The following is a 14,957-nucleotide window of genomic DNA, read 5'->3' as shown; positions in this document are numbered from 1 at the left end:
CTTCATGTCTGTGACTTTCTACTTGTCCCCCAAATCATTAGCAATACTTCTTTTGTTTTACACAGGAATTTGATGCCCAAAGGCCTACTTTTTACAATATAGCTATAAATATTAGGTGTGCACTTGAGGGTTTGCAGTAAGTTGTAATGAATAAATGTGTACAATAAATGATTGTAAACTTTAGTGACTGTTGGGGAAAGAATGTAAACGATCACTCATTTTTATCTTGGAAGTGATTTTAGAAATTGTTGTCAAGGTTTAGGTTTGTAACAGTAATCTCTTTAATTAGTTCCTCTAGATTTCCCTTGTCTCCCCGACCGGATTCCGTGCATAGCACAACTTCAAGCAGTGACTCACACGACAGTGAAGAGAATTATGTTCCCATGAACCCAAACCTATCCAGCGAAGACTCAGTATGTAAAATTTGCACCTTAACTTCTGTCTTCCTGAGCAGCCCTTCCAAGTCGTGCACCTTTCTTCCAGTCTCTAAATCTGGCCCTTACATCCTTCTTTATATACTTAAGGAAAAAGGATAGAAGACAACTTTTTTAAATGCTTTTTAAAAATAGCATTGTCGGGGCGCCTGGGTGGCGCAGTCAGTTAACCGTCTGACTTCAGCCAGGTCACGATCTCGCGGTCCGGGAGTTCGAGCCCCGCGTCGGGCTCTGGGCTGATGGCTCAGAGCCTGGAGCCTGTTTCCGATTCTGTGTCTCCCTCTCTCTCTGCCCCTCCCCCGTTCATGCTCTGTCTCTCTCTGTCCCAAAAATAAATAAATGTTGAAAAAAAAAAATTGTATATAAAGCACAATGCTTTGGCACACAGTAAACACTTAAAAAAAATAAATAAAAATAGCATTGTAAAATTTGAAGCCGATAATGGGTCAAAGTGTAATGCCAGTATTTATAAAGTAGATTAAAAATGAGTTAAAAATCATAAAAGCTTTCTAGTTATATTTATTTTTGAGAAATAATTGATTTTTGAAACTGTTCAAGAAAATACACTAGAAGCATTTCATAATGCAGTTCTCCAGAACCTCTTCATGGCACTCTTATAGTGAAGTGATCTTCTATAGGAGGTCTTTTGATAATCTTTCAATAATACACTCTTAGATAAGGCTTAAAGATTAAAGACCTGTTACAAACCTAACTTGTTTCGTATTGGCTGTATTACCACAAGGCACAAGAATTTTATAATCATAGCAAGCCTGCGTTCCCCAGAAATTAGATAGTTGCCAGAAAATACTTCAGATACTTAAGAATACAAACCCATTTTAATTTTTAAAAATATCTTGCTTATGTTTTCCCTCTAATCAAATTCAATTCTTGCTCTGCTATTTGTATTTTAGTAGATGAGTGTATTGGTTATGATTAGGTTCACCTCTGAGTAACAGACATTTATCTCTTTCTCGTGTAAATAAGTCCAGAGAGAGTCTAGCCAGGGTTGTGTGGCAGCCCTGTCCTAGGAAGCCCTTAGGGATGCCTGCCCCTTCCAGCTCTCCAGTCCACCATCTTCTGGGTGTGGCTCACATGCTCCTAGAACAAGATGCTGCTGCACCAACACTTCACATCCCAAGCTACAAAACAGAGGAAGGGAAGAAGAAGCAAGGGTACAGCCTAACTAACTGCCTTATAAAGAAGGTTCCCAGAAACTGCCATACACACAGAGACACAAAGGGGCTGGGAACCATAGCTTTTCTTCTGAGGGACAGCGGGCCTGACTAAAAATCCCATTCATGTGAGAGAGAGGAGGGCAGATATTATCAGGGCACAACCAGGTAGTATCTGCCAGGAGAAGCAGAAATCTGATATCAAAATTTGGAAGGATTAACATTTTAGTGGCTTTATTTTCTTTAATTTTTTTTTTTTTAACGTTTATTTATTATTGAGAGACAGAGAGACACAGAGCGTGAAGAGGGGAGGGGCAGAGAGAGGGGGACACACAGAATCTGAAGCAGGCTCCAGGCTCTGAGCTGTCAGCACAGAGCCCGACGCGGGGCTCAAACTCACAAACTGCGACATCATGACCTGAGCCGATGTTGGTCACCTAACCAACTGAGCCACCCAGGCGCCCCAGCTTTATTTTCTTTAAAACAATACTCTTTAGGGATTCAAAATACAAAGTCCATTTCTCTCGACATGTTTTACGTCTTTAATGTACTTTAGGCAAAAACAGATTCCTCACAACCCTGTGTTGTCAGGAAACAAAATTAAGTGATTTGAAAAGCTTGATTTGGTGCTTAAACTCACTTTAAAATATCAAATTTTGGCAGTGCTCAGAATGAATAAGATAATTTAAAATATTTACATCAGCCTGGATTAGAATACAGACCGGCTATATCAATAACACTTTCCCTAATTTTAAGGCACAGTAATTTTTATTAATTGGCTTCTGCTTTGGGATTCACTGTTTTTCAACTTGATAAGTGGTGTTTTATTATTTTTATTACCTTATTTTTTTTCTCATTATAGCAAATAGACTGGGAAAAGTCTACATAAATCCTCAGTGCTACATCAGAGTACATATTATCATCAATTTTAATCTTTAGGTGGCTGAATGGACTTTTTATTACAAAAGTAACTTTTTTCTGAGATACTAAAGCGTGTCCTTTTGCCTGAAATAGTAAATTACCATAAAAATTTTGCAAAGGGCATGTAATAGGAAAGTTTGGAAGTGTGATTTATCATGAAGGGAAAAGACTAGAGAGAAAAATATTACAATCAAAAAGTCAAAGGAAATAAAAATATGAAATTGTTTGTTCTTTTATACCTCGTAAGGTATAAAACATTAAGCCAGAAAGGTATTTTTGCCTGCCAGCTGGTGAATTTCTGAAATACTTAGGTCCTAAGTGTTAGAAAAAGCAAAAATGTTCTGGGTGAAAATATCTGCCCACCATTCACAATAGAAAAACCAGCCACCATTTCCATCTCTTCACACTGGCAGCTGCAAGGGTTGATCGTAATCCGGACAACTCTTCCTTAGAAAAGAATGTGATGGTTACAGGATTATTTTCCACACCTCTTTGCAGTTAGTGCATTAAAGGTATACCATAGAAATTCACAAGATGTCATTGTGCCTGGACTGATCAGTAAAAAAAATTTGTCTTGGAGAAGTTGAGACAGGATCAGATCAAACCTGGCTTATACCTACAACGAAGATTAAATTCTATACATTGACGTTTTGAAGCATGACTTATTTCTCATACTAGTGATCATGGAGCAGGCGGTGTTTAATGAAACAGTGAATTGGTGGTGCTGCCTGTTAATTTATAAAAAGATCCAAAGTCAGGCATTCGTGAGGTGAACCCCTTTTTTTTTTTTAAATGTTTATTTATTTTTGAGACAGAGAGAGACAGAGCATGAACGGGGGAGGGTCAGAGAAACAGACACAGAATCTGAAACAGGCTCCAGGCTCCAGGCTCTGAGCCCGACATGGGGCTCGAACTCACGGACCGCGAGATCATGACCTGAGCCGAAATCAGAGGCATAACCAACTGAGCCACCCAGGCACCCCTAGTGAGGTGAACCCTTAATGTGACACCTAAAATGTGAGTGACCACACGTCACTATTAAAGACATGAATATTGTTATACAACAGTAACAACAAAAATACCTTCAATAACTTTTCACATTTTAAAAAGAATTTTAGAAAAACAAAGCACAACTGTTATCTTTTTTCTTAATTCACAGAACATTTATGATAACTCCTAGAATCTTAGGGTTTTTCTAAACTGTTTTGGGAAAATACTGGGTTAAAGGCTAGAACGCAAAGACAGGCTGTTCGTAGTTGAAATTAGATCTAAAGCAAATGGACTGTCTTGTAGGGACACAAATTTTAACAATATTTAAAGATGAAAAATTTCCAATTCTAATAATAACTAGACAGAAAACAGTTTAACCAGCAATTCTGAGACATTTCTCTGTAGGAACAACTTACTGAAATTAAATGTGTACATCATATGAGCTCGTGTGTTCCTTTCACCAGCCTTGCAATAGTATGAACAACCATAGGCATTTACAATTAGGGGTATTCCAGGTAGGGGTTCTTTCACAAGTCACATTTGAATACAAAATTGTACACACACACCACTCCCCTGCTTGATATTTTTATATGAGAATGAAATGTAGAGTCATTCAGAAAAAAACCCGAAAAACTAGTTTCTTTATAAATTAAAAAAAAAGGGGGGGGAGAGGGGAATGGCTATTTGTACATTACCTTTTTTGTGCCTTACATGTTATTGTTAAAATTTTTTTTAATGTTTTATCACCAGTAGTTGGTAAATTCCGTTTAAAACTCTGTTCCCACAGGGGTGCCTGGGTGGCTCAGTCGGTTAAGCGTCTGACTTCAGCTCAGGTCATGATCTCATGGTTCGTGGGTTCGAACCCCATGTGGGACTCTGTGCTGACAGCTTAGAGCTCGGAGCCTGGAGCCTGCTTCAGATTCTGTATCTCCCTCTCTGTCTGCCCCTCCCCTGCTCACGCTCTGTCTCTCTCTGTCTCTCAAAAATAAAACTGCGTTCCCACAAATAGAGCCCTCACATTCCAGCATGCAGGTTGCTTGCTCACATTACACACAGTATGTAATGTGTCGAGTAGACTGCATAGTACTGCATTCATGAGTACATGCAGTTCAGACCATGTCCTGCTCACCAAGCTGTGGGCCCTGGCACAGAGCTGGGTAGCCCCACAGGAAGGAGCACCACTTTCTAATTCACAAAAATGTTTCACGCGGGCTGTCAGCAGCCCTGCTTCAAATGAGGGAATAGAGTCAATATTGCAAATTCTAGCAATTGTCTTTTTCCTAAATCACAGCTTACTCTGTGTGTCTTGAGCAAAGACAAAAGGAGTAGTGATATATAAAAGGATTAGCAGATCCAGGTTTATGCAGTTTCCAAATTGTTTTGTTTATCATAACAAGTATCATTTTAAGTATATCACATCGTTAAGGTTTTCTTCAAAAGTATGTGAGTATTCCTATCTCTGTGATAGAAGACAAAAGAATGCTAACTGCTAGTAAATATATAGTCTCGCCTATGAGAGGTCCAGAACATTTCTGGGTGAGGTTCAAAGCAGCAAGGCAGAGAAACAAGGCATTTGTTGGCACACCTTGGAAAGAACTGTCGTAATTCACATAGAGGTCATATGTAGGGGCGTCAGTTCGTGTCATGCTTTCCTTCTTATGAGCTTTGATCTTGAAGTTCCTAACATCCTGTTGATTTTGCATTTTTCTGCCTTAGGCTTTTTTGTTTTTGTCATGTATTGCTGTCCTCTATCTGTCCTTTATCTGTTTATGGAGAGTAACCCTTGTATTGTACAATTCCTAGTAGGACAGAAGGGATAAGGCTAAAGAGAAGACAGAAGAAATTAAGAGCTAAAAATTCCAGGTTGAAACAAAGCGGACTTTGCCGGTGCAGTCATTGTTTGTAGGCTTTAGTTAACATACATATTCTAAGCTAAATTTTAGCGTGAAAGTCTTAAAATACAGAGCTTTTTAAAAATTTTAATTAGAAAGCAAGGAATGAAAGGATCCAGTAGTCTCTCTCTGTCCCAAAAATAAATAAACGTTGAAAAAAAAAAAATTAAAAAAAAAAAAAAAAAAGGGGCGCCTGGGTGGCGCAGTCGGTTAAGCGTCCGACTTCAGCCAGGTCACGATCTCACGGTCCGTGAGTTCGAGCCCCGCGTCAGGCTCTGGGCTGATGGCTCAGAGCCTGGAGCCTGTTTCCGATTCTGTGTCTCCCTCTCTCTCTGCCCCTCCCCCGGTCATGCTCTGTCTCTCTCTGTCCCAAAAATAAATAAACGTTGAAAAAAAAAAATTTTTAAAAACAAAGGATCCAGTAGTTTAAAAATATAATCGAGTAAAGATATCATTTAAATAATGTTCAGTTGGAGCTATTGCAGCCAACTCTAGCTTGATGTTTTGGTCTTAGTTTGAACCCAGTTTGACTCTTGAAACCATGTTTAGCTTACTCTAAAGCCTAGTTGTAATCAGTTCTGTTATATCACTAATGTTCCTCCAATCCTAAAAGCAGAGTTAATTTTCTCAGAAGACATTTTTTTTTTATTAAACCATAGCCTCTTAAAATAAATATTTGGCTTTGGTAGATGGCAGACAAAATAAGCAACAGGTCTCGTGGATGTTCAATAGTAGATTTCATTGTATCACCATTTTCAGAATCTTTTTGGCAGTAACAGCCTTGATGGGAGAAGCAGTCCTATGGTCAAGCCCAAAGGAGACAAGCAAGTAGAATACCTAGATCTGGATTTAGATTCTGGGAAATCCACACCACCACGTAAGGTAAGTGAAATCTCATTCTATAGACACAATTAGCTCACCTTTTAAAGCCAAAGAATCATGTTTCCTTTGGGGAAATTTTATTAGTATGTTTAATTTAAATTTAGTAAAGTCTATTACTTAATATTGTTTCATAAGTCACAATTAACAAAGTCATGGAGAGTAATCCCTAATGGTATATAATAGAAATTATACACGTTCTCCTCTTTTAGTGGTTACTGTTGAAATGCCTACTTAACAAAATCTTGTCTTCATTCTCTTTCCAGTGTTAGCTCACATTATTCCCCTTTTGATTTACATGCTATTTTTGTCCAAAGTTTTGGGTTTTCACTTTTGTTAAACCACAAATTACACATTAGTAGTATTCTGGGTTGTTGTTTTTTTTAATGTTTATTTATTTTTGAGACAGAGAGAGACAGAGTGTGAGCAGGGAAGGGCAGAGAGGGAGGGAGACACAGAATCTGAAGTAGGCTCCAGGCTCCGAGCTGTCAGCACAGAGTGCGACACAAGGTTCAAACTCCCTGACCGCGAGATCATGACCTGAGTCACAGGACGCTTAACCAACTGAGCCACCCGGGCGCCCCAGTAGTATTCTTATTATATAGGTAGTGCTCACTTAACATTGTCCTACATATTTACCACCTTCCCTTTCTTATTCCATCTTGTTCCTCAGTCTTTCCTGTCATAATCATTTTTTCTTCCTCCTGAAGTACATTCTTTAGAAGTTCCTCTTGTGGACGTCTGTTAGTAGTAAATTCTTGCAATTTTTGTTTGAGGGAAATGTCTATATTGTGCCCTCATTTTTGAAAAAGTTTTTTTGCGTTCACAGTTCTTGATTGGCAATATACTTCTTTCAACACATGGAAGATACTATTCACTATCATCTGGCTTCCATTGTTCCTACTGCAAAGTATGTTGTCAATCTAGTTACAGTTACTCTATAGATAATTTGTCTTTTCTGTCTGGCTGATGTTAACATCTTTTCTGTATCTTTGGTATTCTGCAGGTTTACTACAGTGTGTCTAGACATCTAGACGTAGATTTCTTTTTATTTATCATGCTTGATGGAAGTTGTGCTGTTCTTATTTCTGGATTTGTATTTTTTATCAGTTCTGGCAAAGTCCCAATCATCTCTTTAAATATATAGCTTTTCCACTCTTCCTTTTATCCTCTCATTTGAGGTTTCTTATTAAAGATTAGTCAGAACATATTCTATTTTCTGTGCCTCTTTTCACTTTTTCATATTTTCTCTTTATTCATCTCTTTGTTCTTACTTGGATTATTTCTTTAGTTCTATTACCAGGTACACTAATTCTCAATTATTCTGTTTAACCCATTGTTTAATATTTTAATTTCAATTATTTTTAGTTCTAACATGGAATTTTGCTCTTTTGTTTCCAATATGCATAGCTGTTTTGAATAGCTTATTTCTTTCATGATATTTTATTCCTTTTATTTAGTTTTATTTTTTAATTCCTTTGAAGATTTTATACACACATAATTTATTCTGTTTATGCAATCATTTCAATATCTGAAGTCCTTGGAGGTCCGAATCTGTTTATTGTTTCTGCTCACACTCTTGATGGCTTGTTTCCTTCCATGTTTTATACATTTTTTTGCAAATTCATTTTGCTGAGTCTATCTGAGAATCCTGCAGACTTCAGTTTCCTTCAGAATAGATTTACATTTTCTTCTGCTGGGAAGCAATGTGCTACAACTATAGGACCACCTCAGTTTGTTTCATTGGTCCCTAGCTTAACAGGATAGCCTCAAATTCGACACACCCTCCCACTGCGGGCCTCCTGATTGCATTGCTGAGATTGACATTCATCTGAAGACCACAGTTCCTGTAAAGTTTCCATTGAACAGCTCTTCATGCCCTGTTTCCCTCACACACTGGGTATTTCTCTTACTTTCTAGAGAGCCCAGCAACGCATTAATAATTCTGTTTGGGGACGCCTGGGTGGCTCAGTCAGTTAAGCGTCTGACTTTGGCTCTGGGCAAGATCTCACCGTCTGTGGGTTCGAACCCCACGTCGGGATCTGTGCTGACAGCTCAGAGCCTGGAGCCTGCTTCAGATTCTGTGTCTCTGTCTCTCTGCCCCTCCCCCGCTCACGCTCTGTCTCAAAAATAAATAAATGTTCAAAAAAAATTTTTTTTAATGTTTATTTTTTGAGAGAGAGAGAGACAAGAGCACAAGCAGGGGAGGGGCAGAGAGAGAGGGAGACACAGAATCCGAAGCAGGCTCCAGGCTCTGAGCTGTCAGCACAGAGCCCGACATGGGACTCGAACCCACAAACCGTGAGATCATGACCTGAGCTGAAGTCTGGTGCTTTAAGCAACTGAGCCAACCAGGTGCCCCAATAATTATATTTGTTTTAAGTTAGTTAGTATCTACTTGTATTTTAGAATAAGAGGTCATGTCATCCTATGTAGTTTGCCATTCTTGAAATACTGTTTTTCAAAAAACATTTCTCAGCTCTGCAAGTCAACACTGGTACATGTTCTGAGGATTTGAAAAGGTCAAGGTTAAGCTAAAGGGAGAAGCAAGCTGTGTATCTTAAGATGAACCAAGTGTCTGTGATCCTTATTTCATAAGAATTTCATCTGTGTTGGGAGCATTCATCTAAATTCTTACATAGAGTGATTTTAAATTTAAGGGGAAAACAGTGTGCAGTAAGGAGAAAAACAACATTGTTAAATTGAAGTAATGTTATTTTTGTATGTATGTGACCCAGTAGAACTTCAAGAGTTATTCACAGTGCATGAGTGTCTATGTGTTAAGGCTAAATTTCACCAAGAAGAACTCTCTTATACGTGGGGTTTTATGGTTTTCTTTCTTTGCTTTTTAGCAAAAGAGCAGTGGCTCAGGCAGCAGTGTAGCTGATGAGAGAGTAGATTATGTTGTGGTTGACCAACAGAAGACTCTGGCTCTAAAGAGCACTCGGGAAGCCTGGACAGATGGGAGACAGTCCACAGAATCTGAAACACCAGCCAAGAATGTGAAATGAAAATATTGCTTCGCTGTTTCTGAATAACGAGAACTGAATTGTAAACATAAATCCTGTTTGAGATGACCTGACACTTCTATTCTAGGTAGATCCTCAACTGAGTAGAATTGAAGTCAGAGGACTTTTCACACATAATCAAGCAATTTAGACTGTAAATGGTGCTTTGTGGTATCTCAACAATCCATAACATGTAAATAATGTGGGAAAATACTATTGTTTAGCTCCCAGAGAAACATTTGTTCCATAGTTAACACACTTGTAGTATTACTGTATTTATGCACTTTTTCATTTAAAACGTTGGTTTGGGTATTCCCAAATGTTCCTTAACATAATTCCTTTGGGAGTTCTTGTTTTTCCTCACACTACTCTATATAACAATACTAAGTTAACTAAGCTACTTTTAGATTTGGAAATTGCTCTTTAAACTGCACTCTAACAACATTAAAATGAGAAGTAGATTTACAATTTACCTGTCTACCTGAAACATCAGGTGATAGCCATTAGCCTAAACTACACAATATAGACGGGCTCCTCATTCACTGCGTTCCAAAGTGCTGAGGGTAATATATGTACTGGTGTCAGGAGCTAATTCTCTGGTTCATGTACATTTAGTTTTCAGTGGTGGAACTTTATTATATTTTGTTAATTACAGTGTTTTTGGTTCATTGAGTGAAGATTCTGCCAGGTGGGATCTTGCACCTTGGGAAGACTGAATAATTACACTATCAAGTAAGCCTATAGATCACTTACCGGCATGCAGTGATGATGTGCTCTCACTTGTTAACATGTATTAAACTTTACATTATTTGCAAAGATAGATTATATAACCAGGTACGTACCAGGCACTGATGTGCTAATACACTGATCAGGTTTAGACAATGAGCTTTAGTTGTGTTCTTGTTAGTCCTAATATTGGTTTCCAATTTGGACTTAAGGAAACATTCACTGTTAGTTATAGCAACATACTGTGATTTTTTTTAATTAGACAGTAATTCAGATTTATTACTCTAAGAATGAAATTCTATCTTTTGACACCATAGTGCCCTTTCTATGATTTTTTTTAACTTTACTTAATATTCTTCTTGGCCTTATATTTAAATCCCTATGCAATTAATATTTTATATCTACATTTTTTTAAAAAAATAGATGTTCTATAAGTGATTCTTGTATGTAGCACCAGTTGCTTTTCCAGTAAAAGAATTAAGGATTTTGTACTGTGATTTATATTCACTGCCCTAATTTGAGAAATTCTGGAGTATTGTTATAATGTGAAATCTTAGAGTCATGAACCTCTTCCAACCAGATGTCTGAAATCACCAGAGGAATTATATAATTCTGTCTCACCTGTAATACGGTCCTGTGATACGGATATCAAAACCACAAATTATATATAGTGAGACTACAGTTGTATTTATCTGTTTTGGCTTTGCAGTGTAATTTAGAAAGCAGGTATAATTTGTTTGTTTGCTTGTTTTTTTAACTAAGTTACAAACAATCTCTTATGTATTGATTTGGGACTTACTAACAGTTTTTGGAGGAGGCAGAGATAAGAGTACCCACAGCTGAGGCATGACTCCCTCCATTCAGACCTCTAACTGTTGCCTGAACACACAGATGTGCCCTGATTTCTGGTCTTTTGGCCATAGTACTGTGCCTAATCAATGTAATGGGTTTATTTCCCCAATCCACGAACTAAAATTGTTCATAACAAGATGAATTGTAGACTAGTAACATTTGATGCTTTTAAATGTTTGCTTCTTTTTAAACAAAAACTAAAACTCAGAAGTGAATTTTCAGATGGATTTTTAAATAAAAAAAGATTGTTTGAATTTGGTGTGCACAAGCTGTTTTGTAGTGAAACCACAAAATAAAATCCAAAGTTACTGAAATGTGCCTAAACCATTAAAACACACAACACAGTTGATGTGTGAAGATGCTAAATTGTGTTATGTGGAAGATGAATGTATTTTCAGAATTATAACACAATAAGTATATTATTAATTCAAAAATGGAATCTTATCAGAAGAGTTCTAAGGCAAATAGACTTTTAGTGCAGTTTTTCAATTTTTTACAAGTTATCCTTTTTGAAGACCTGCAGCATTCTAATTGGTCGAAGTTTTTCCCATTGTGCAGAGTAATCTAATAACTGAAATGTGTTAGTTTTAGCAAATGGAATCACATTATACATCGTATTAACAGATTAAAAGATAGTTTCTTACGGAGCATTATTTTCCAAACATCTGTTGAATAAAATTTTGTGTAACCCCAACACATAAAGCCTGAAAAGTTCGTTTTGTCAGTATAAATATTTTGGGTTCACATTTAAGTTTATTTTAGTCCATTACTAGGAATAGAATTTGTGAATAACACAAATGTGTAATTGGCATTATAGAGTTGGTAGAAAACCTCAGCAGCCCATTTATTTTTATATCTTATTTTATTTGCATACTATGAAGAAAATTTGGGTTCACACAAACATAAGTAAGTGTAAATAATAGCAGGTTTTAAACACACATCTCAGGAGGTTCTTTAATTAGAGATAGCTGAAGTTATATTCCAAGGTTTAAAAAAAATAAATTATTCTGGTAGTAGAAGTTAATACATAAGCATTCTCCAGTATGGTTTAAAAAAAAGGGGGGGGGATATTTAACACATTAGAATGTGCATTTTTAGTAAGTTTTCAAAACTTAATTTGATTCAAACCTTTTGAAAACCCTAATCACCTCCAAGAAGCTGAGTTTTGGCCCAGTGAGGGTTGAAAGCCACTGGTTAATCATGTGACAAAAGTCAGAAGTCTTTTTCTCCCACATGTTTGATGTTCTTACTTTCTATTCCTTATTTTGAAAAACTGTAAAATCTTATGAAGGTTTGAATACCAAAGCACAGTTCTGCTTTCAAGAATTGAAATTTAAACTTGAATAATTTAAGCTACTTAAGCCACAAAAGGTATCACTTAGTAAGCTATAAAAGATGATTTTAATCTACACTCTAGTTTATACAGTTTCATCTTTATTTTCATCAATACCATATAAGCTACTGTGAGCATTTTAGAGAATTCCATAAAGGTACTATGAATGTGTGTGTGTGTGTGTGTGTGTGTGTGTGTGTGTGTGTGTAGCATTGTATTTAATCCTAGACTAAATTTGATACAGAAATACTGCTATACTTGCATCTTAAGGTCATGCATCAATTTCTTCTGGACTCTTTGTATTTAATTAATGGGGGTCACAATCTTCGTATTCATAAATGCATTTAAACTGGAAATTGAACACCAGTGTTTGTCTTTCTTTTTCTACTAGTAGGAAGTTGTCTGCTTACCCCCTTTAGTGAAAACGGTATTTTTGATGTTTTTTAAAATGTTAGCTACTTTATGCCTGTACTATAGACACTGATCATAATTCTTGGATGCTTTCAAACACTCTTAGTGCCTCTTTCTTTGGCCCATTGAAAGTACTGGTTAGTAGTATTTTGAATGAATACAAAGCCAGTAAAGTTATAGAGACAACGAGGTGAGCCTGTCCTTCCTAATCCTGTCCTGGGTCATTCCCGTAGGTCTTGTCCTTTATTGTCAGATAAGCAATCAGCTCCATAGCAGGGATTGTACATATGACCAAATCAAGTGATTACAGGGAGAGAGACTTCTATCCTAGGGTAAGACTTATTGTCAGTAACATCTGATATGTTATATGTAAATCTGTATGTAATTTAAAATACAGCTCTTAGATGAAAAGCCATGGTGTATATAAATAATGTAGACATTATGGACTTGATAAGATGAAAAGTTGATTGTTGGTTTGTGGAGATAATTGGTTTTTACTCCGACTAAATATGTTTATTACTACAACTTGAAATAATTTAGTTTGTCTTCTCTTCCATAGACGTAACTTTCTTTCGGTTCATTATAATGTCTGTTATGAGTCTCAACAAACTGTTTAGTCAGCGGATTAACGTAGCTTCTACTTTCTTAACATAGAAAGACATGGACTTGTGTGAGTTGTTGTAATCTGAATCAATTGTTGATAATCATCCCAAATTTCAACAGCAAAATCTTATGTATAAGTTTATTTTTCCCTCTTGCACAACTTCTTTTGTAAAGATCCAATTGTAGATATTTTCTGCTACCAAATAAAACTTTTCAAACAGTTTGGTTTCAAGACTTTAGTCAGTTTGGATACTGAGATTGTAAACCAAAGACATATAAATTTATATTTCTAACCCTTCCTCAGAGTCTGTATCTAAATCAAAAACCCAACTCTGCCATTAACTATATGTTGTCCCTTGAACAACATGGGTTTGAACTGTGTGAGTCCACTTATTCACATATTTTTTTCAGCAAATACAGAGCAGTATTCTAAGTGTAATTTCCTTATGATTTTCCTAATAGCGTTTTTCTAGCTTATTTATTGTAAGAATACGGTATCTAGTACATGTAACACAAAATAGGAGTTAATTGTTTATATTATCAGTAAGACATTCGGTCAACGGTGGGTTATTAGTAGTTAAGTTTTAGGGGAATCAAAAGTTATATGCATATTTTTGATTGTGCAAGGGGTCCGTATCCCTGAGTCTTGTTCAAGGGTCAGCTGCACTTCCCAGCCCTACGTCTATAGGGGTCACTCATTTTCTGCAACAAAGATTGCACTAGATCATGCTAAAGTACAATAAACACACCCTAAATAGGAAAAGCTTCTGAGATGGTTGCCACATGCATATGCTCTTATTATTCCCTCATCTAACCAGTACTACCAGCCTTTTGTTGAAGAGAAGGCCGATAAGTAAGGGTCTGCATGCAACCTTCTCCATCAGAAAATACTTTTTATGTATAAAACACGACTTGGGAAATGATAACTGGCTGGGCTTTTTCATTTCTATGAGAGTTTCCAAACACCTCTACTACTTCATAAAACCCCAAGAAGGACCATGTGAGTCCTTTGGCCACTCATTCCAGCATTTTGCAACTTTGACTCATTAAATCGTATTTGGGAAGTTCTGGGAGGGTGAGGTTATCTTCTCTGAGATCATTCTCTCCTCATCTGTGTTTCTATCACCTTGTAAATGATGAAATTTCTGACTATTTGCATATTATTTCTTTGGGAAAAAAGCTGCTTTGTCTGATAAACACTTTCTGAGTTACAGTTTTATTAGGAGAGTTTTATGGAGAATAACTTGGCAATTCTGTGAATGTGTGTTATTGCATATTTAAAAACTGAGTCAATGATAGGAGGCATTTTATTAACTGTCGTGATGGGTAACATTCCTCCCTTCAGTTCCCTGTTTTATTACAAAAAGTGTTTTTGTAATAAAATAAGTTGAACATATATAGAAAACTAAGTTTCTAAGATGTGTTTCTATACTTCATTAGACAGAATTTTATTACTATTGCCGTGGTTATCTTGGTGATTAACTCTTAGCATAATGTAGCTCTGATTTTGTGTTCTGTGTAATGCCCAGAACATTTATAACACGCAGTGTGAGGGATGCAGAGTGTACAGAAAAGAAAAAAAAAAATGCCCCCAAAAGCCCACTTTCTCAAGTACCAGTATTGTGATGGTTGCGTCATCGTGGCTAGGCTGTGGTGCCCATGTGTTTGTTCAAACACTAGTCTAGATGTTGCTGTGAAGGTATTTTGTAGATGTGGTTAAAGCAGATCACCATCCA

At 36.7% G+C, this 14,957-nt stretch overlaps 1 protein-coding gene across 4 annotated transcripts in view; it reads left to right on the top strand.

Moving 5' to 3' along the window:
• The window catches only part of GAB1 (GRB2 associated binding protein 1), a 126,455-nt gene extending 113,014 nt beyond the window's left edge, over positions 1-13,441 (top strand). For all 4 annotated transcript variants that reach the window (XM_045466714.1, XM_045466735.1, XM_045466724.1 and 1 more), the window contains 3 exons: positions 290-413; positions 6,169-6,291; positions 9,141-13,441. In XM_045466714.1, the coding sequence (XP_045322670.1) occupies positions 290-413; positions 6,169-6,291; positions 9,141-9,299 (406 nt within the window). In that variant the 3' untranslated portion in view covers positions 9,300-13,441. The remainder of the gene's footprint in view (positions 1-289; positions 414-6,168; positions 6,292-9,140) is intronic.
• The last annotated feature ends 1,516 nt before the right edge of the window (positions 13,442-14,957 follow it).

The sequence above is a fragment of the Leopardus geoffroyi genome, chromosome B1 (genome assembly GCF_018350155.1).
Source record: "Leopardus geoffroyi isolate Oge1 chromosome B1, O.geoffroyi_Oge1_pat1.0, whole genome shotgun sequence".
NCBI lineage: Eukaryota > Metazoa > Chordata > Mammalia > Carnivora > Felidae > Leopardus > Leopardus geoffroyi.
Note: the sequence above shows the minus strand (reverse complement) of the source record. Positions and strands in the feature narration are given on the sequence as shown.